This window comes from Gekko japonicus, unplaced genomic scaffold (genome assembly GCF_001447785.1).
Source record: "Gekko japonicus isolate JY-2015 unplaced genomic scaffold, Gekko_japonicus_V1.1 scaffold1301, whole genome shotgun sequence".
NCBI lineage: Eukaryota > Metazoa > Chordata > Lepidosauria > Squamata > Gekkonidae > Gekko > Gekko japonicus.
Window position 1 is genome coordinate 371,597 of NW_015169213.1, and position 21,816 is coordinate 393,412.

A 21,816-nucleotide genomic window follows, 5' to 3' on the forward strand; every position below is an offset into this window, starting at 1 on the left:
GTTTTTGAAACTACCATCATCCTGATGTACTGTGACACATATAAATACCATCTGATATAAAACATAAAATAACACAGTTTTCTTGATTATACTTTGACCCATTCAAAATAAGGTTAGGGAAAGCTACCAAGGCTCTCTGTGCTGTCTTGAACTCCTAAATGAAAATGTAGAATGTTACTTAGCTGTCTTGGGTATCTCCAGAATAAATATTTTAGCAGAAGTCAACTACCACAGACATAAATATACTAACCTTTTAAAAACGACATTAATTGCCATGACGTTAGGGCTATTTGCTGTTATTGTGATTTCTTTTAAACGTAGGGTGCCAACCTCAAGTGGGGACTAGAATTACAACTAATCTCCAGACCGCAGAGATCAGTTCCCCTGCAGAAAATGGCAGCTTCAGGGGGAAAGCTCTACAGTATACCATAGATTCTAGGTGAGTTGTTGGAAAAAACTCAGAAAAGCTAAAAGAAACGCTGAATATGCAGAGTTGGTCTCACGCACACCCATTCGCATTGAGCCCTAGACCAGAAGGCCTCATACCCCACTTCCAACTAAGTTTAAACCTTGGACTTGGACCCCAAGGTCTAACCATTGGCAACAGTCTCCACATTCAACCGACTCCTGGAGGTGGGAGAAGTCTTATTTCAGATCTTCCTTCCAACCCAAAGGCAAGGCCCAACAACCTCAGAGGCCTGAGACCAACACCAAGCAGTCTCTTTTACTTCGCTCAGCTTCCGGTCATCCTCCTGCCCCCTACCACCACTCCTCAATGGGGCACAAGACTTCTTCTTTTCTTCCTATGTGAGAAAGCATTACCATAGAAACTTGGGTCCTCACTATTGTGTGCATGGGGTATGCCATAGAATTTCTGCAGTTACCCCACCTGCCTCATTTCCGTTCCATTCCTCTAAACCACTTTCTCAGAGAAGAAGTTGCAGAACTTTCCAAAGGTGCAGTAGAACCAGTACCCCCATCTCAGCACCGAATGGGGTTCTACTCCCGTTACTTCTTAGTTCCCAAGCGGAATGGAGGAAAGCATCCCATCATGGACCTGAGAGACCTGAATCGCTTCATCAGACACAGGAAATTCTGAATTATTACCCTACAGTCCATTCTCCCACTTCTGCAAAAAGACACTTGGTTGGCATCCCTGGACCTCCAAGATGCCTACTTTATCTGACCATTTGTCCACAGTTCCGCCAGTACCTCGCTTCACTATCGGGCCTGAACATTACCAATACAGGGTCCTCCCCTTCGGACTTTCAACAGCGCCATGGGTTTTTACAAAGTGCATGGCGGTGGTCACTGCTGTGATAAGAGAACAAGCCATTATCGTCTTCCCATACATAGACAATTAGTTGCTGATAACTCCATCTCCACAAGACCTTCAACAGAACATTGCTCACACTTTGAGACTGCTCGCCACTCTAGGTCTCTCAGTGAACCTTACCAAGTCTCATCTTCAACCAACTCAAACTTTGTCGTTTATTGGAGCCGACATCAACATAGTGAGGCAGCATGCCTTTTTGCTCCTGGACAGAGCTGCCACCCTCCGGTCTCTGATCCAGAATTGTTTCTCCTCCCCGGAGCAGACAGCGGAATCTCTTCAACATCTCTTAGGGCACATGGTGGCGACAATGTTTGTAGTATCCTACGCACGTCTCCACATGCACCCCCTCCAACTGTGGTTCCTGCCCCGCTTTCGACCTCACGTGGATCCACAATCAATTACTCTCTTGATTTCGGCAACCATTCTCGCTTCCTTGCAGTGGTGGATAAACAACGCCAATCTCTTCACAGGAATGATGTTCCAGATTCTGCCTCCCACCAAAATCTTGACAACAGATGCATCACTATGGGGTTCGGGAGCCCACTGCAACAACCTAGTAGCACAAGGCGCATGGTCAGCTTCCAACAGGACCTTGCACATCAATTGCCTCAGACTCCTAGTGGTTCATCATGCATTGAAGTCTTTCCTGCCCAGCCTGTGGGGCCGTCATGTACAAGTGGCAACAGACAATATGGCCACAGTTTATTATATAAACAAACAGGGAGGCACTGTCTTGATCAATCTTTGCAGGTGTGCTCTGGCCCTGTGGGCTTAGTGCCTATTCCAGGAAATCCACCTCACAGTGGTGCATGTCCTGGACATGACAAATATGCAAGCGGATGCTCTCAGCAGATTTCACTCCAATGAACACGAATGGTCCTTGAACACAGTTTACCTCAATCGGGTTTTCAAGATATTCGACCGTCCCCAGGTTGACGCGTTCGCAACCAGACACAATACGAAATGCAAGTCGTTTTACAGTCAGGGCACACTGATGCACAGCTCCCAGGGAGATGCCTTCTTGCACAAATGGACAGGTAAGCTATTTTTCATGTTCCCTCTGTTTCCGCTGATTTCTCAGACTCTGCAAAAAATCACCATGGATCACACCTCGTGAATCCTAGTGACTCCCTGGTGGTCTCGACAACCATGGTTTGCGATAACGTCTTCGCCTTTCTTGGAGAACCTATATTCACCTTCCATTAGTTCCAGACATTGTCACGCAATGCAACGGAAAGGTACTCCACCACAACCCATCGCTTTTCCATCTGATGGCTTGGAGGATCAGTCACTGATGTTTTCGGCTCAAGCCCAGCATATACTTCTTAACGCACACAAACCAGTTACAAGACGGTCGTACCTAGCTAAGTGGACTCATTTCTTCAGCTATGCTACCAGTCATAATCTGGATCTTAAATCTGCGCCCTTCTCCTCGGTGTTGTCATACCTCCTCTCCCTCAGTGACTCTGGTTTGTGTTATTCTTTGTTGAAAGTTCATCTTTTGGCTATTTCTGCCTTTCATAACCCAGTTGAGGGTGTTACTGTTTTTTCCTATCGTGCGTCTAAGTTGTTTCTGAAAGGAATGTTGCGGCTCCATCTGCCTGTTAAGCCTTTGGTTCCTGCTTGGAATCTCTCCTTAGTTCTTTCAAAGTTGATGGGGAAACCCTTTGAAACCTTGGGGATGGTACCTCTCCACCTCCTATCCTGGAAAACAGCCTTCTTGGTTGCAGTTACTTCTGGGAAGCGGGCTAGTGATATTTGCGCGTTCCACTCAGACCCATCCTATACTATTTTTCATAAAGAGAAGGTGGTACTTCACCCAGACCCTGCTTTTTAGCCTAAAGTAGTTTCTGCTTTCCACCTCTCTCAACTGATGTCTCTGCCAACCTTTTGTGTGAACCCCTCGGATAACAGTCAGTGGACTCTTCATACCCTGGATGTTTGTTGGGCTCTGTCCTTCTACTTAGACAGAACTCGCCCATTTCACTGGGACCTTCATTTGTTTGTAACCTATGGAGCTCCATGCAAGGGCTGCAAAATCTCCTCCCAGTTTTTTGCAAAGTGGGTGACTTCGACTATCAAGCTCTGCTATGAGATCGCCCATGAGCCTGTGCCTGAGACAGTCCGAGTCCATTCCACAAGAGCTGTAGCTACCTCTTTGGCTCGGAGAGTTTGGAGAGTTCTGGAAACAATAGAAACAAAATACAAAAAAATATATTATATATGAAATAATTATATTGGCAAAAAAACAACAAAAGTGTCAAACTACTGGCTTGGCGTGTTAAGAATAAACAAATAGATCAGAAAATCTTTGCCATTTTTTAATTATGGGGGGGTGAGGGGAACCCGGGGGATTGTTGAAGTTATTTTTAATGTAAATTTTTCATATTTTTAAATTTAAAAAAAGGAAAATCTTTGCCATAAAAACTCCAAATAATTCCACAACTACAAACCCTGTGGAAATTAGCGAATGTTTTACTCAGTTGTATGAGACGCTGTATAGCACTATTAATCCAAGTGTGGACAAAATTCAAGAACTCAAGAATTCCTACAGAAGAATACCTTGGTAAGCAAATTGCAACCATAACATCACAGAAATTTGAAACTCCCTATTACTAACACAGAGATACTGGAAGCACTGAAACAAACAAAATCTAACACAGCTCCTGGCAGTGATGGTTTTGGCCCAGTATTTTATAAAATGTTCAACACTCTCCTTGCGGATCACTTTGCTACAATGTGTAACCACCTACTAAATACAGGACAAATGCCACCTTCCTGGAGAGAATCTCACATAATTACTATCCCTAAAGATAATACAAACCGAGACTCTCCTTCAGCATACAGACCAAAACTATTTGCTAAGGGTGATGCAAAACTATTTGCTAAGGTTCTAGCAAATAGACTCCAAAACATCATTCAGAACTACATATTGCCGGACCAGACAGGATTTATTCCTAAACGTACACTAATGGACAATATACGATGGACTTTGAATCTAATAGCGCATTGCAAAGGGCAAAAAATTGAATCACTGCTGTTGTCAATTGATTTAGAAAAAGCCTTTGACAGCTTGGAAACAACCTATCTGAAACAACTACTGAAGGAAATGAACTTTGGGGAGAAATTCCTAACGGCTATTAAGGCACTGTACGCTCAACCAATAGCATGGATACAAACCAACAATATCCTTGGAAGAATCATCTCCATGCAACATGGCATGAGGCAAGGATGCCCTTTGTCGCCTTTGTTATTCACTCTGGCTATTGAGCCATTAGCTAGGGCAATAAGAGACAATCCCAACATCAAAGGCACTAAAATCGACACCTCTATCCACAAAGTAAGTCTATATGCAAATGACGTAGTGATTTTTCTTACCGACCTAGAAACATCGCTACTGGAACTACAAAATGTCTTTGAAAAATCACAAGAACTTTTTGGCTTAAAAATTAACCTAGGAAAATCCAAAATAATCCCTAATAACATCACAAAAAGTACAAGACAAGTTATTCAAGCAAAATTCCCATATAAATGGTGTCACTCCTCTTGGAGATGTTTAGGGATCCAAATCCCTCCAGAATTAAAAGACTTAATCAGTTGCAACTTACAAATGCTTTTTCAAGAGACCAAAATCAAATGAGGCAGTGGAGTTCCATGAGATTCTCTTGGGCCGACAGAATTAGCATTATCAAAAGTATACTTCTGCCAAAGTTTTTATTTCTTCTACGTGCTTTACCTATTCAAATTACAAGGAAGGAGCTATCTAACTGGCAAACTGCGTTTCTTCAATTCTTCTGGGATTGAAGAATAAAAAAGGCCAATGCTATGCTGGGGTGCTCAACAAAGACTTGAGGTATGGATTTTCCAGATCTATCTTTATACTATGAGGCCATACAACTTTCATCTATAGTAAGGATTCTGACAACAGACGCTCCACCATGGTGGCAACATATTGAAGAGTCTATGTGTGACTCAATACCTTTAGCTGATGTCATATGGCAGAAACCCAAAGACAGACATGAAAACATCTCATTAAACTCGTTCCTTGCTGCAGCTTTGGAGGTCTGGGACAGAAGATGACAGCTGCTGATACCCGGCAACTCCAGGTTATCATCATTTCTTAACCAAGAATGGTTTATTCCAGGCAAAAGCCTTCCAAAGCTGGAAACAAGCTGGACTAACTCGTTTGATAGATCTCAATGATAAAGGTATTCCGCTTACAAAAGCAGCAATGGAAGAGAAAATTGGAGAACAAATTCCCTGGTTCCGATACCTACAGGTCCAACATCTACTAAGAGAAAGAATCCCCAATGAGAAACCTTCTCCTCAACTTACAGGCTTTGAACGACTAATCAAACACAGGACAAATGACATTAAAGGCTTAATCTCCAAAATTTATAAAATTCATAAGAGCCTGAAACAACCTGTGTTGAAATCACAACTACAATGGCAGAAGGATTGTCAGAACAGAATTCAATTAGAAAACTGGACAGAATTTTGGTCATCACCTAGTCGATCTTCTAGGATCTTTAATATTAAACTAAACACTTTTAAAACACTAAATCGATGGTACCTTACTCCTGCACGCTTAAACAAGATCACTCCAAATCATACAAAATACTGCTGGAAAGTCTGTGGCCAAACTGGCGATTTCTTACACTGTTGATGGGCTTGCCCACACATTCAAACCTTCTGGTCTCAAATCCTTGCTCAAATTGCTGTCATCATAGGTTATGACTTACCTGCACTCCCTGAGACAGTTCTGCTGGATGTACTCCCGGAAACCTGTGAAAGGAAAACGCAAAAGATATTAATTTCTACTCTATTAGCAATAGCTAGAATAACCATAGCACAGAAGTGGAAAGAAAAAACCACCCCAAATATATCCAGCTGCCAAAACAAGTTATGGGAACACTTTATTTATGGAAAAATGACCTGCCAGCAAACACAATGGAATGCTAAAATATTTCAGGCAGTTTGGTTCCCAGTGGTTCAATATCTTGCAGAAGGTGAAATTATCCCAAAGAATGAGCACCTCCAGAACTTACTGTACTTTTAAAATAGGTTATAAACTCATTATATTGGAACTGACAGATGGTAATGTTTTAAACTATGTTAATTCAACAGTTATTATGTAGATCATCATAGCATTATGTTTTTGGTGTTAGACGTATTGTCCTTTTGTATGAAAAATAAAAATTTGAATTAGAAAAAAAATATGAAGATTTCCCTTCTAAGATGATGCGACTACAGGATCTTTTATATAGGAAGCATGGTATTCTGGTATCCAGAGTATTTAAGAATAATGTGCGGACTCTTTTAGACACTAGTGCACCAAAAGGAAATACCAGCTCTGGTTTAAATATAGCTGCACCTCTCAAAAACTCAAATCTGCAGTGGGAGGAAGGTACAAGAAGCCAACTGAAGAACCATGAACATTCCAACTGTATAGCAAGCAGGAGTAAGTCTCTTGCTTTAGATCAGGAGCAGCCGAGAAAACAGGGCCGGCTCACTCACTAGGCGAACTAGGCGCTCGCCTAGAGCGCGCCGGCCCTTGGGGCACCAAACTGTCACCCCCCTGCTGTCCTGGTTCAGCTGCAAACACTACTGAGTTTTAAACATGTTATGATCTTTCTGATGATACAAACACCAATTCCACCAAAGAACGTAGCCCTCTGGGCACAGAAGGGTCACTCAGCTGAGTCAAAGAAGAATCTAAGTAGGGGGGCTATTACATAAGGACACTCAAGTTGCAACTGACTTATGGCAACCCCAGCAAGGAACTGTCAAGGCAAGTGAGAAGCAGAGGTTGTTTGTGACTGCGAGTGCCTTTCTTTGCAGAGTCTTCCTTGGTGGAAGCCAGATTTGCAAAGCAGGCAAAGTTACAAAAGCAAAAGTGTTAAGAGCATGGGTGCCAGGGGGAGGTCCGGGGTACAGATCCAATTAATGGGTCGCACGGGGGTGGTGGTGCCAGAAGGGATCCTCGCCTAAGCTGGGGCCGGCCCTGTGAGAAAAGGTTGTGGTTTTGGAAAAAACGCCAATCATCCTGCAAATGAAGTCCTTCCACAACCCTCTCAATACGAAGGAGATCCTTACCCACACTCTCCAGCCTATAATAAACTTTCCAAGGAAATAAAATCTCCTGGAATACACGTAGCATTAGCAGGTGATTACTCCAGGTCACTTGAACATCAGGAAGGAGCAGTATATGAGGAGGTCCAATAAAGTTATTTCATTTTCACAATGCAGGTCCAGGAACAACAAATCCCTTGCTACAGAAATCACAGAAGTGGAACAAAATTTACTACACTGGCCTGCATTTTCTTCCTTAGCTCCCTCACTAACTTCCTCCTTAGAAACTGATTTTATGGAGGTGGAACGGAACCTTCCACACCAGATGCCACCCCTTCCTCTCCCAATGTCTTCATCTCAGTCATCCTCCACCCTATCCTCTGGGAAGAACGTCCCCCCCACACACAGTTTTGGGGACAAACAAGGAACAGCATCTGCTATCTCAGGGAAGTCATTGGAAGAGATCCCAGAAATAACAACCCAAGTTGAAATACATATCCCCCCTCTAGAGATGGAGAATCATCCACCATGCAGAAATGAGGAAACTAATCAATTAAACAAAGAACAAACAACACAGGATGCCTATGGTGACATAGCTAATGGCTGTATATCATGTGTCCAGATGTAGCTGTAATAGATTCAAATGAACTCATCTCCAGTTATGTGAAATCTAGGGCATTGTGGGAAATGCACTTTTAAAAATTATCATTACCTTACTTCCAGGGTCTTCTGTTGGGCACAAGTGAGAAATGAAATTAATTCCCTTCACCTCCTGTTGTCTTCCTTGTTTTTCTTGTTCTTCACAAATTTGGGGCAAACTCAGGGTCTAACTATATAACACTTTTCCTGGATGTTCCCTGGTTGGTTTGACCAGCATGGTCCGGGAGTTCCATTTTAGGGTAGGGGCTGTGGCTCAGTGGTAGAGTATCTGCTTGTCGTGCAGAAGGTTCCAGGTTCAATCCCCGATATCTCCAGTTAAAAGATCTAGCAGTAGGTGATGTGAAAGACCTCTGCCTGAGACCCTGGAGAGCCGCTGCCAGTCTGAGTAGACAGTACTGATTTTGATGGACCAAGGGTCTGATTCAGCATAAGGCAATTTCATGTGTTCATGCTACCCAAGCCCCCAGTGGCCTGATTCAGATTGGAACTGTAGTGCACAGGAAGAAGAAGCTTTAGACCTTCTTCTCTGCTGTTTCCCACAACCTTGGCAGCACTAGAGAGCTCTTTTTTGCTCTATTGGGGAAGCTTAGCATTTAGCTGTGAGGCAATTAGTGGCTCTCTGGCATTACTCCAGGTCAGGAAAATAGTGGAAGGGAGCTCCAAGCTCCCTCGCCTCATGTGCTGCTGTCCTGATCTGAATCAGGCCCATGCATGAGTGGGAAACATAAAACTCTCATACCATAATGTTGACCTGATGCAGGAAGGTATCCAGGAATTTATGACATCAGCATAAAGGAGATCTGTGAGAAAAATGGACTATACATTGCTGGGTGGAAAAAGCAGATAATTTCTAAGAAAGAGAAAGCAGCCAGAAGGTATGTTATGACAGAACAAATGGAATGTTGGTAAGAATTGTTGTAGTAAGGAATAAAATTTGGTAATAGCAGTATGGATCCAACCATCCTTCTAGCATTTCAAAGGCTTCCTCCAACTCAAGTGGCTTTTCCATTGGAGGCAGTGGTTGGTTATGTGTTGTCTTCTGCTTCTTGACAATCTGGAAGTTTTGGTATGTGGATCTTGCTTTTACAATTTTGTAAATGCTATACTTTTTTTACTCATAAATGAATCCCACCAATTTCAGTGGGAATTACTCACAAATAAGGATGCTGAGGAGCAGAGTGATAAATCAATAAACTTTACATTCAGTGGTTCCTTCAAATGGTATATTGTATTTAATTAATACAGCTATAGCTCTGTGTGTGTGTGTGTGTGTGTGTGTAAATATTAAAGGATGTATGAGAGAGAGAGAGAGATTTTAAATAATGAATAAACATGTTTTTTATCTGTAGGAATTTTTAATATAAATTGGGTACAGTGGCCCCTTTAAGGAAACATTGCTGTTGCACTTATTTAATTTTGATGGATGAACCCCTGCCAGTAATTCAACTCATGAACTCTCAGCATGAGTTTGTCTAGAGTAAAGTTGTTTCATCAGTCACATCTGTAGAATTGTATCAACAACATTAGCAGAACTTCATCTGTCAGTATTCCATCTGCATTTTTTTCAAAACATTTTTTAAGCATGAACTCTGTTTTCAGGAATTATTTGTGTTATCACTAATGGAAAAAGTCAACATCCAAAATTAATTTTTCTTCATTTTTTCTGTGTAAATAATTTCCTTTCTCAGAGCTGAGCCCAACCTCATTTTTTTCATGTGCATGTTCAAGATCATAGCTAAGCACTCCTGCAGAGTGAAAACTTTGTCATAATCAGTCTAAGATGGTTGGGAATTCCTGCCCTTAACCTTTCCACCATTGTCCTAAATGTGACACTTGAATTGTAAAGAATTTTTTTACTAAGTTAAACTGAAACTGGTGATGGTCTTAGAAAAATATTCCAATAACATTGCAATGTGTAGCTATTAAAACGTCTCAATAATTTCCGTGTCTCTGGTGATTAGGCACCCATTTCCTGTCAATATGCTTTTGATATACAACCACCTTGTAGAACATGCAGAGTACGTCAGTATAACAACCTTGTAGGGGAGAAAAGTGGGTGTTGGGTAAATGAAGGAAAGAATGTAAAGTAATGGATTCTTCACCTTACTTACTCAGCCGGCAGCTTCATATTTCCTAGGATTTAGTTCTCCTCATTTGGAAAAAGAGAGAGTTCACTGCTCTTCCACATACATTTCCAAAGCCTGCCCCCCCACCACACACACATACCATGTGTTAAGATGCTGCTCCAAAATCATCCAAGGCTAATTCCAAGAGGTAAAGGACTGCTGATGTCTCACACTGCTGAATCTGTGCAGAGTTTCTGCTGCACCTGCATCCAAGTTAGCAGAAACTGACAGCAATCCTACAGGCTGTTTCCATGGAGTAAGCCCCACTGAAGAACATGAAACTTTCTTTTGAATGGACCTGCTTAGGACTGCTTGCACTGTCTTGGACTAGAATGCAGTCCTTAATTTGAAGGCTGATATCTGAGATAACTGCCTTGAAGGGAAGAAAGTTTAAATGTCTCTCTCTCTCCTCTTCCTACTTATCTTCTACCTAGTTTCTACCAATCTCTTCTTCCTACTTCTGATCTGCTTGATGTGGCCAAGGATGATAGTTTAAGGGATAGAACAAAGTCTGAGTCCAGTGGCACCTTTTAAGACCAACAAAGTTTTATTCAAACTATAACCTTTAATGTACAAGCACACTTTGTCAGACAAAATGAAATTAATCTCCTCAAGCCACACTTATAGGAAAAAGAGGGTGAGGGGCAGCCATTAGGAAGAGCCAGTCACAGCCAAGGTGCATAAGTATGACTGAAATTGGATCAGGTGGCCTATAAGAATCAATGAATGGCAGCAAATTAGCACATAAATTCAAGGGTCAACAAAGAGATGCGAGAATGAACCTAGAGTCCAGCAGCGCAGCCAAGACAAATCAGGCTCAACCCTGGGTACATATGAGAACCTAGTAAGTCTTGTACTCTTCTACAGAAGTAAGATGAGTTTTCATGTTGAAAGAGGAAAGTAGGGGAAAAGGCTTGTGGGAAGAAGGTAGGAAAGGGGTTGTAATTTGTTGTGCTTTGTAGTTCAGAAACTAGCCATAAAGACTAAATATGGCCCCGGTCACACGGAGCATTAGCCACACTACAGGGACGGAAGATAGGCAGATTTTCTGGACGCGATCTCACCGCCACATCTGGGAAGCATAGAGCTCCCGTGACTCACCCGAGGCTTTCCGCCGAAGACGCGTGGTAAAAAACTAGTACCTCGGAGGTACTAATTTCCAGAAAACGTGGGGCAAGGGCGGGCGTCTGATCGTGGTTCCGGTGGTAGTTCCAGCGCCCGCCCATGTCCCCTAGCAAAAAGGGTTTCTTTCCCCAAGTCTCCACGGATGCGCACAAGCACCCAACGGAGCATGCGCACACTTTAGTTTTAAAAAAAAACACACACAGCTGAGCAGCTCGCTAAGACTTGAGTCGTGCAGAGAAGAGGAGAGCAGCCAGAAGAAACGTAACACAGAGCGCATGGCTTGAGGCGAGAGAGAAACAGATAGGGGGAAAGGGGGCAAGGCAGAAGAGAAAGCAGCTGAGGCGAAGCCCAGAAGGGGGGGCTGCGGCGGCAGAGTAGGAAGTCTGCTTGGGGAAGGGGGGGCCAAGCCGGGAAGAGGTGACTAGACACACGGGCGGCGGGAGGGGGTGTGTGCGCAGAGGCTGCGGGATCGGAGCCCCAGTGCCCAGGGAGCCGAAGAGCCAGGAGGGCGACACTCACCGTGGCCTCGAAGACAGACACTGGAGGAATACCCTTGGTGCGCGCACCCCGCTTCTTTGCCCCGCTTCTTTGCCCCGCTTCTTTGCCCCGCTTCTTTGCTGCGCCATGTGATCGGCACCTCCCCCTAACCACGGGACCTCCACAGGAGGTCTGATCGTGCAACGGCACATTATTTTGCCTCGGGGCAAACAGCCACGCTCCCTCCCCCGCATTTTCCGGCCCGTGTGACCGGGGCCTATATATGTTTTATGCACTTCTGCATAAGAGTTTAGTAATGTAAATACATATGGGGTAAATTGTTTTAGAGACTTCCTGAACAACTGTATGGGGCTTGTTTTTACTTTTTTAGGGCACTTGGTACCAACCCCTTGCATTGTGACTGCAGCCTGCGCTGGCTTTCAGAATGGGTAAAGGCGGGCTATAAAGAGCCAGGGATTGCACGGTGCAGCAGTCCAGATGACATGGCAGACAGGCTGTTGCTCACAACTCCAACTCACCGTTTCCAGTGCAAAGGTAGGTATAAACTCTTAGCACACAGTGTGTCTGCTATTTTACACCATGTTGCTGATGGTGAGCTCATTCCATATCATTGGACCCAAACAAGCATGGCTCATGGAGTGTATTGCTGTAGTGGTGGGTTTTCCCCCATATGAAGTCTGTGGGAGAACTCTGTGAAAGTGGAATGATGATAGTGCTGACACACTTGTAGGGATGTTAGCCTACAGATGGGACTGGGGATCCCCTGGAATTACCGCTCATCCCCAGACTACAGAGATCAGTTCCCTTAAAGAAAAAGGATGCATTGGAGGGTGGACCTTATGGCATTGTACCCACTGAGGTTCCTGTCCTCCCCAGGCTCCATCCCCAAATGTCCAGGAGTTTCACAACCTGGATCCAGTAACCTAGCCCCCCCCCCCCATCTCCTACTGGTTGCCGGGGGGATCTGGCAACCCTAGTCTTTGGTGTAACTGCACCTTTTCTGTCTATAGAATGAACTTTCCTGTCATGTTTGGAAACCATAAGACACAGTATATCATTTCAGTTGCCTTAGTACACATCCATTTCTTATATTTTAATTGTTTAACAAAGCTGCTCTGTCTGTTTTAACCAGTTGTATGTGCTGCCTGTTGTCTTCTGCTTAATTGACCTGAGAAAAATGCTTGCTCCTCTGGCAAAGGAAAAAAAGTCCTTTCAGATAGCATTTCTTCACTTTTAATAGCATTTGTCATTGAAGAATCCTTCCATGTTTTCTGCATAAGGAATAGCTCCTTTGATTTGTGGCCTTGGGTTACAAGTTTTCAGCTCTGACATAAGTATTTCATGGAGTTTACACACATTTTCTAGAGGTTCAGGAAAGTATTTCAGAAAGTATCTGCTCTTTGCAACAGGCGGAGTCATTGATCCAAAACACCAAGGAGAGTAGCTTTCTGAAGCTACACTAGACCTGCCCTGTCTGCGGTGAAAGCAACAAGGTACAGGGTCATTCCTTTTGGGGCTTCTGAAGATGTTAATATTTTTTGTTCTGTGGAGTGTTTTCTTTATTACTCCACTTAGTTTAGGAATGGTGGTTATAGCACAACCACCTGAGGGCCAGATGTCCATTTCAGAATCTTCAGCCAATCTGTTCAGCTGTGGAGCTTATCTTCATGACCAAAAGGCTGCGGGCAGATGGACAGGAAGGAAGCCAGTGAGAACATCCATTTGGATCTCAAGGTAAAAAGGTCAGCACTCTTAGCCTTTGAGCAGTTAGAAAGAAAGGGTATCATCATTGCAGGGACATTATCTCAGCAGAGCCTACCTAAATTGCCACTCTGTGCATTGCAATGTTTTTTTGTGTGTGTGTTCTTTGATGAGCATAGAACATGGTCTCAGACTTCTAGAGCTACAAAATAGGTGTGAAGATCTCATCCCCTCCCCTGGCATGGAAGCACAGTACACATGCTCCAGTGGGAAGAGTTATAGCTCTCCCACTCCATTCCTTTTCGTCCACCAGAGAGTAAACACCTTTGGGAACTTCTTTGAAGAAGCCCTTCCATTGAGTGGAACATCATCATCAGTCTATAAAAGCAGAGCACATGGCAGACTTATAAAACAAAATAGGTTATTGACTCAGCAAGACAATAGTAGATCTCATAGAGTGGAAGATTCATCTGGAGACCTTCACTTTTCTATGTTGGTATTATGTTCAGGCTACAGTTGACCACTTTTGAGAAAAGGGTGGACTCTGTGTCTTTATACCCTGCTGAGATGACTCCCTATGACAGCAGTCAGGGCTTCAGAGCACAGTAGAGGCTGCAGGGAGGGGTAAGACAGAAAGCTGAAGAGTGAGGGGCAGATAATGGCAGGCTGATGCTTGGTTGGGAAGGCGATAGAGTTCCCTACTCCAGGTGGGAAATTCCTGGAGATTTGAGGGATGGAGCCTGGAGAGGGTGAGGCTTGAGGAGAGGTGGAACCTCAGACAGGTAGAATGCCATAGACTCCACCCTCCCAACCAACCATTCCCTCCTGGGGAACCATTGAAAATGGTGGACTCGGTGTCATTATACCCTGCTGAGGTCGCCACAGCAAATTGATGCTGAGTGCCCAAGGCTGGGGCACTCTCCCAGAGCCTCTTTCTAGAGCTCGTTGTATTTATTTCCACAACGGCCCTTATTCCTAGTATGATCTATAATTACACTTGGAAGGTTTTCTCTGGGTGATGTACAGGCAAATATATCCCATTTGATTCCAGTGGCCACTTTTCTAGAATTTCTGCAGAAGAGAATCAATAAAGATCTCAGTACTAATAGAGTGAAACATTAAGCACCCCTCTTGTTAAATATTTTAAGCTAGGTTAGCCGCAAGCTACTGACCCAGGATGAACATGTCTGGATATTTTGTGAAGGGGATTTCATTTATCCTCCAGCTGTGCACAAGTGATAGGATCTCAAAATAGTCTTACTGGCTTTCACTTGTCCATCTTTGAGCTGTTATCCACTTGCTCCCATAAGGAATTGTCTCTTGAGACAGCTTTCCTTGGACCAAAATACATGGTATAGCAAAAACAGCATGGAGAGGCACCTGAAAACCCTTCTCCCTTTGCAGCTCCTGAACCAAATGAAGCTGGAAAACTTTGAAGGTGGGTTCCCCCGATCATACATGTGACTACAAGTTAGGTTGGGCACCCATGTCCCAACTCACATCACCAGTATTCTGTATTTGGGCCCCTTGTTGGAGTCCTTTCAGTACACACTGTGCACAAGGTTTCAGAGCTGAACACTCCATCATTTCATAAGAAGCTATGTATTTTTCATAATGGTAGGGTTGGGCATATGTATTCCCAAGAAGAATTCTATTTTCATAGATCTCAGGACCTGACTCTGCCATCCTTCTGCCCTAATCTGTTTTACCAGAGGGATGATGGCATTCATTACACAGTCACTTAGTAGAAACTAACAGAGATAGGACTAGGAAGTTCTGTAAATCTTTGTCTTTCTTCATGTCATTCAAGAAATCTTCAGTGAGACCTTACAGTCTCCTGTTCTGCCATAAGATATTGGTTTAGGAACTGAATTTGTACAGCAAATATATCCAAAGCAAGGTTGTACCTGATGGCATAACGGTTAACTCTCTTACAGAGGTGGCTACCTCTACTGTCCACTGAGACTGCCTACCAGTAGAAACAATGTGTAAAGTGGAAACTGGGAAGTCAAGTACATATATTTGTCGAATGACATAAAGTGGATGTGTATAGCTCAGCTTTTGGCTGGAGGATTTTGCTGAATATCCTTCTTGAATAGAGGACCCACCCCTTTTGGGATATATGGGTTTTTGGCATCCTCAGAATTAAGACTGTCCCGCCACTGAACCTGACACTTGACATGAATTTTCATTTGCAAAGGTTCTGAGGTGGGCTACTCTACCCACCTAAGGTTGCATTTTGTTTGTATTTACAAGGCATTTCTGACTATGAAAGCAGGGGATTTCAGCATTTGGAGAGCCAGCATGGAACTGCCGGCCTAGGCAGCTCATGTCCAGTGGGATGTCTTTCTGTGCTATCCAGCTCAAATTTTCAATGTTATTCTTGTTCTTGAGTATAGTTTTATGTAATTTATATAGGCTTCTTAGAGTTCTTGATTTTAAAATCAGTTAGCAGGGTGGTTTTTTTAAGTCACAGGCTTGGTCTGGATGATTTTGGAAAGCCGCTCCCCTTGGTGTTTTTGGGTCAGTGACTCTAGCAGTCACTGGAAGGTACTTTCTGAGGATCAACACTATTCCACCATAGTATCTCTGAGAATGGAGATCCATAGTCAGTGCCCTTTTTTTCTTTTTCCTTCTCTGAATTTTATGTAATGACATTTATGAGTGAGGCCCTCTTCTTGTATGTGGAAAAATATGTGGAGTCTGCATGAGAGTGTGTGTTTTTCACTGTCTGACACCATTTTAAAAATTAAAGCTGCTGAGTTCCCTAACCTTTCTTTGGCATTTTCCACACAGGGACCAGCTAGTGTACTTCCCAGTTGCAGCTATGGCTGCTGATACAGTACAGCAGCAACAGAGTTTTCACACAGCAGGTTTCCCTGGTAGTTTTTAAAAAATTGGTGATTCAGTAGCACTATATCTATATACTGCCACTATACTAAAATGTGCATCAGATTCTGTGAGTTCCCAGCTTTCATTTTTAAAAAAGTTAGTCTGTAGCCCATTTTATTGTGAAGATATGCTTTTTTCCCGTATATTTCCCACGAAAAGGAGTTAAAGACTTATTTTTGAAAAAATGAAAGCTGGGGATTCAGAGAACCTAATGCATATTTTGGTATAGCAGTATATTGATGTAACTCTTAAATTGCCAATAGAAGAAAAGCTCACTACAAGATAGAGAGGAAATGCTACTGTGGAGAAAATGGCTGCTGTGTTGCTAGAACCAGGAAAATCTGAACTTTTCCACCCACGAGCAAGCCACCCAGGCTTTGACTAATCTTTCTGAAAACTTCAGAGCAAAGCAAGTTTGAGGAAAAATTGGAGAAAAGCTAAGGAAACCTTGGGAGGTATGTGAACACTCCATGATGTTGAGGGGTAGTAGGGGGAGGAAATTCCCCACAGCATTAAACCTGCGGTAAATGACCCATGCGGATAAACCCTTTTGTTGTTCAGTCACACAGTCGAGTCCGACTCTTCGTGACCCCAAGGACCAGATCATGCCAGGCCTTCCTGTCTTCTGCCGTCCTCTGAAGTTTGCTCAACTTCATGTTCGTTGCATCTATGACACTGTCTAACCATCTCATCCTTTGCCGTCCCTGTCTTCTTTGACCTTCAATCTTTCCCAGCATCAGGGTCTTCTCCAGTGAGTGCTCCCTTCTCATTTGGTGGCCAAAGTATTTGAGCTTCAGTTTCATTATCTGGCCTTCCAGGGAACAGTCAGGCTTGATTTCTTTTAGGATTGACTGATTTGATCTTCTTGCAGTCCAAGGGACTCTCATGAGTCTTCTCCAGCACCATAGTTCAAAAGAATTTATTATTTGGCGCTCGGCCTTCCTTATAATCCAACTCTCACAGCCATACATGACTACTGGGAATACCATTGCTTTGACCATGCGGACTTTTGTTGGCAGGGTGATGTCTCTACTTTTTATCATGCTGTTTAGGTTCGCCATAGCTTTCCTCCCAAGGAGCAGGCGTCTTTTAATTTCATGGCTGGTGTCACAGTCTGCGGTGATCTGGGATCCCAGGAACGTGAAGTCTGTCACTACTTCCACGACTTCCCCTTCTATTTGCCAAGGAGTGATGGGGCCGGATGCCATGATCTTAATTTTTTTGATGTTGGGCTTCAAGCCCACTTTTGCGCTCTCCTCTTTTACCCAGAGCAAGAGGCTCTTTAGGTCCTCTTCACTTTCTGCCATTAGAGTGGTATTGTCTGCATATCTGAGGTTGTTGATCTTTTCCCTAGCAATCGTAATTCCCGTAGGGAAAAAATGTAGGGATACACCCTACATGTAGGCTTTCTCAACCCCACCCCTGGCTTGCAGATAGACACAATAGGACTGTAATTGTGCCAGTGAACAAACTTCTGCCTTTCAGATAGTTCGCTCAGACAAAAAATATAATTTCCAAATAATTCTTTATGATTGAGGCCCCCTTCTGAATGTGGAAAAATGTGTGGGGTCTCTCTCTCTGTGTGTGTGCAGTTGTTTTAATTTGTTTGTATGTTTTTAATCACTGTTTACATTTTTGGCCTATTTTTACTGCCTAAGGGAGTTAAAGAAAAAAATGTTGCGTGTTGTAAAGGAACAGCTCATCATCTATAAATAGGAAACATGATACTCGAAACAGTGTATTGGAAAATAAAGTTGCATAAATGTCAAACAATGACAAGCTATATTGTGCTCAGACATAGAGTTGCTTCTGGTCTTTCTTTCTTGTCACCCTGGACCCCTGCCTGTCACTTATACTATATTGTCATTGCCCTGCAAGGAGCACAGAGGCCCATTCCCTTCTCTCTTTCCCCTGCAGAGGAAAACATACAGTCAACAGGACTCTGTACTGTGGTTCAGTTTTTATGGCTCACGTTGCTAAACCTGCTATTTATTTATCATGTTAAAGTTCCAGCTGACTCAAAAGAATAGACCTCTTCTTGTTTCATTCTGCTGTGCACAACTATGTGCTTTGCTAATGGGATCAATTAACGTTTTTAGTGAAATCTGCCTGTTGGACTGATGGCCCTCTGTCTTCTTTGCTGCAAGCAATTAACATAGTGAAAATTAGGAATGAAGGAACATTTCTGACTGTGCATCTCAGATGAAGAGGGATTCATACTGCTAGTTCACATGATGATTCTACGATTAATCTATCGCACTCTTTTCGTTTGGGAAGTCTGAACATTCCCTTCTGGTTTGGGGCTCTTTTTTTTTAGGTGGGCATAACTGTATATTCGCACCATGGCTATGAAGTGCCGCATGTGCATTTATTTTTTACAGACAGTTTACGGGCATATCTCTCTCTCTCTCTCTCTCTCTCTCACACACACACACACACAAACACACAGAGGAGCTTCTCAAAACTGTTTTCCTTTAAAAAAACTTCCAAAGCACAGTTTCAAAAACACTTCCCCCACACTGCACTACATATCCCAGCAGCCTCCTCCAACAATCCCATTGGCCACCAGCCGCTGCCATCCTGCCAGGAGTCTGAAGTACTACTTCCAGTACATACTTCTGTGCATGCTCAAAAGACAAATAATTTTTAAAAGCTGCCTGATCGCCCTACTGCATGGCTGCCATGTCTGATCAACCATGGGGTGAGCACGTGGTGAAGCGGGTTAAGGATAAAATGTCTGATCAAAACTCTCAACTATGAAAGAACCTGGATTAATTAGAGGCAGGGCCAGACCATGCTAAGCCTGTCGTCTGACTAAAGTCTATCATTTGATCATTGCAATCATTACTTGAATAGTATGGTATGATGACTCTCTTCTAAGAAACCCTTCTTTGTAGTAAACAAACTTCTGCAGAAGAGGATTTGTTCTACAGTGCTTTCCTTAATTCATTTTTGATACAAATCACTAAATACCTACATCCAACATTATGAAGTAGAAGCTCTTCAGAGTTCCATCAGCAACATATATCTTCATGCCAGCAATGAATACAGATTACAGGGAAATAATCTTAAACTGTAGCAATATGTTTTTCAGCTATACTATTTTTCCTTTTCAGGGGCCGTTGATATCAACATTGTGTCAAAGTGTAACCCTTGCCTATCCAATCCATGTAAAAACAATGGGACTTGCAATAATGACCCAGTGGATTTTTACAGATGCACTTGTCCTTTTGGCTATAAGGTATGAGAACATCTGGACTATACTACTAAATTAAATGTTATAGCCTGTTGACTGTTTAAATATGTCACTTTAAGGGGGTGGGGTGGGGTGGGGAGAAAAAGGAGTAAGTTTATCGCAAACAGTCTGCACTGGTGTCTCACTGGTCCACAAAGCTGATAGGGAATAGTGAGAGACGTGCATTTACAACAGTTGATTTCTTGGGATAAGTGCAGACTAGGGGTGTGCAAAAAAAAAAGGTATTTTTCGGAGTTGGATATATTTTTCCCGAAATTTTTTGGGAAATCTGAAAAAAACTGAATGCTTATACCGGTATAGTATAGATATCCGAAAATTTTCGGGATTCCTGAAAAATTCAGGTCCATTATATCCAATGGGGCCATTGAACTCAATGGCAAGAATCTTCTGGAAAGTTTGGAAGGGGGTGGAGGTGGGGGTTTGAGGTAGAGGCTCCAAATTTGGACTGTAGCTGCTGGAGCCTCTCTCCAAAAGACTCCCAAAGATTTGAAAAGATTGGACCAGGGGGTCCAAGTCCAGGGGAATCCAAAGAGGGTGCTCCCAGTTCTCCATTGTTTCTTATGGGGAATTGGGGATGGGAAAAAGGCAGGCAGAATCTCTCTGTAAGAAAGTAAGTGAGGTGTGGTGGTGGTGTGAAGGGGCATGTTTGCCAGGCCAACAACAGAACCTGTGCAATGTGCCCCCCAGAACCAGTGCCACTGTGCCAGTCAGTGCCCAAACCCAACTGGACTCAGTTCAAACCAGAGAATCTCTGCAGCATATAAACTGGAGGGGGGGGCAGGCAGGACCTGTGCAAGTTAGTAATCACTAGAGTTGTGCAATTCAGCCCGACAAAGAGACATTCATGTCAGATCTCTGCGGCTAGAATCATAGAATTGTAGAGTTGGAAGGGATCTCCAGGGTCATCTAGTCCAACACCCTGAACAATGCAGGATATTCACAAATACCTCCCCCTCCACACCCCCAGTGACCCCTGTTCCACACCCAGAAGATGATTAGCCTGTTTTGGAAATCCAAAGGTGCCCACTGCCCACAGGCTCAAAAAGATTTGGGACCCTGCCCTGTTGATTTGCCCAAACCATGGCTTGATGTGAATGCAGCCCACTTTGTCAGATGCATGCAGTGACACCTCTAGCTAGCACAGACTGTGTGTGACTGCATGCTTCCGGCAAAGCAAGCAGCCTCTGTCTCATCATGTCAGCTTACCTCAAAATACATTTGTCTCTCTGATGTGCCCCAAGACTCTTCTTTGTTAACCTGTGTGAAAGACGACCACCACAAGAAGCCCTGCCCACTAATGCCTCAGAAAGTGAGAGGGAGGGGGTCCACTGACACTATCTGTCCACTGATCCTCCTCTCTTGCAGCAGTACACCAACACCAGCCATCACTGCCTGCCTCAGTGGAGGAGGCTTAGCCTAGGTGTGGCAGCTGCCATTCATCACAGGCTCTCCCTCCCTTATCCCACCTCACCCCTGCAAAAAAAGTTATTTTTCAGTACACACAACTAGTGTTCTCTCTAAGCAGAGTTAGTGTGTGCTAGCTCAGTTTTTTAGCCTCTAGCTCACAAATTTTTGTCTTAGCTCAGGAAGGATGGCTCCAGAGCAAACTAATTTATGCAGCAGCCAAATCGCTCACTCCAGTAGCTCACAAAGTAGAATTTTAGCTCACAAGACTCCACAGCTTAGAGGGAGCATCGCACACAACATACATTTACATGTATTATTTATGGTGCTCCTGTGGGTGCAGCTGGTTTCTGGCTGCTTGGCATCTACCCTATTCTACCTTGTTCAAATGGAGAACAATTTTTGTGATGCTGTTTCAATTTCAGCATGCAATTTTGTTTTGAGGTGGCTGGCAGTGTAACTTAGGTGCATGGACGCACCACCCTCAACATCACCCTGGCTACCAGGGTTCTGTGGAGGTATTTCTGCTGCAGGTGGGATGGATGGAAGTGGGGAGATTGGTGGGGCATTTCTGTGCCAATCAAAATGGTAATGTCCCTGGCTGCTACTTCTCCTTAGCCTCTCTAGTTTTAATCATGGGAAGAGTGTAAAGTACTAGGTTCACCGCATGGAGGACTCGGACGACGACATGCTTTTGCACACGTTAATTGTACTTCACTCCAACTAAGATTAACTCTAACGGCCCA

At 43.5% G+C, this 21,816-nt stretch overlaps 1 protein-coding gene across 1 annotated transcript in view; it reads left to right on the forward strand.

Annotated features, from left to right (window-relative positions):
• Positions 1–21,816, forward strand: part of LOC107114785 (slit homolog 3 protein-like) — a 291,107-nt gene that overhangs the window by 138,464 nt on the left and 130,827 nt on the right. Inside the window, exons 18-19 of the mRNA XM_015416378.1 lie at positions 12,188–12,351; positions 19,527–19,651. Coding sequence (XP_015271864.1) covers positions 12,188–12,351; positions 19,527–19,651 — 289 coding nt within the window. The remainder of the gene's footprint in view (positions 1–12,187; positions 12,352–19,526; positions 19,652–21,816) is intronic.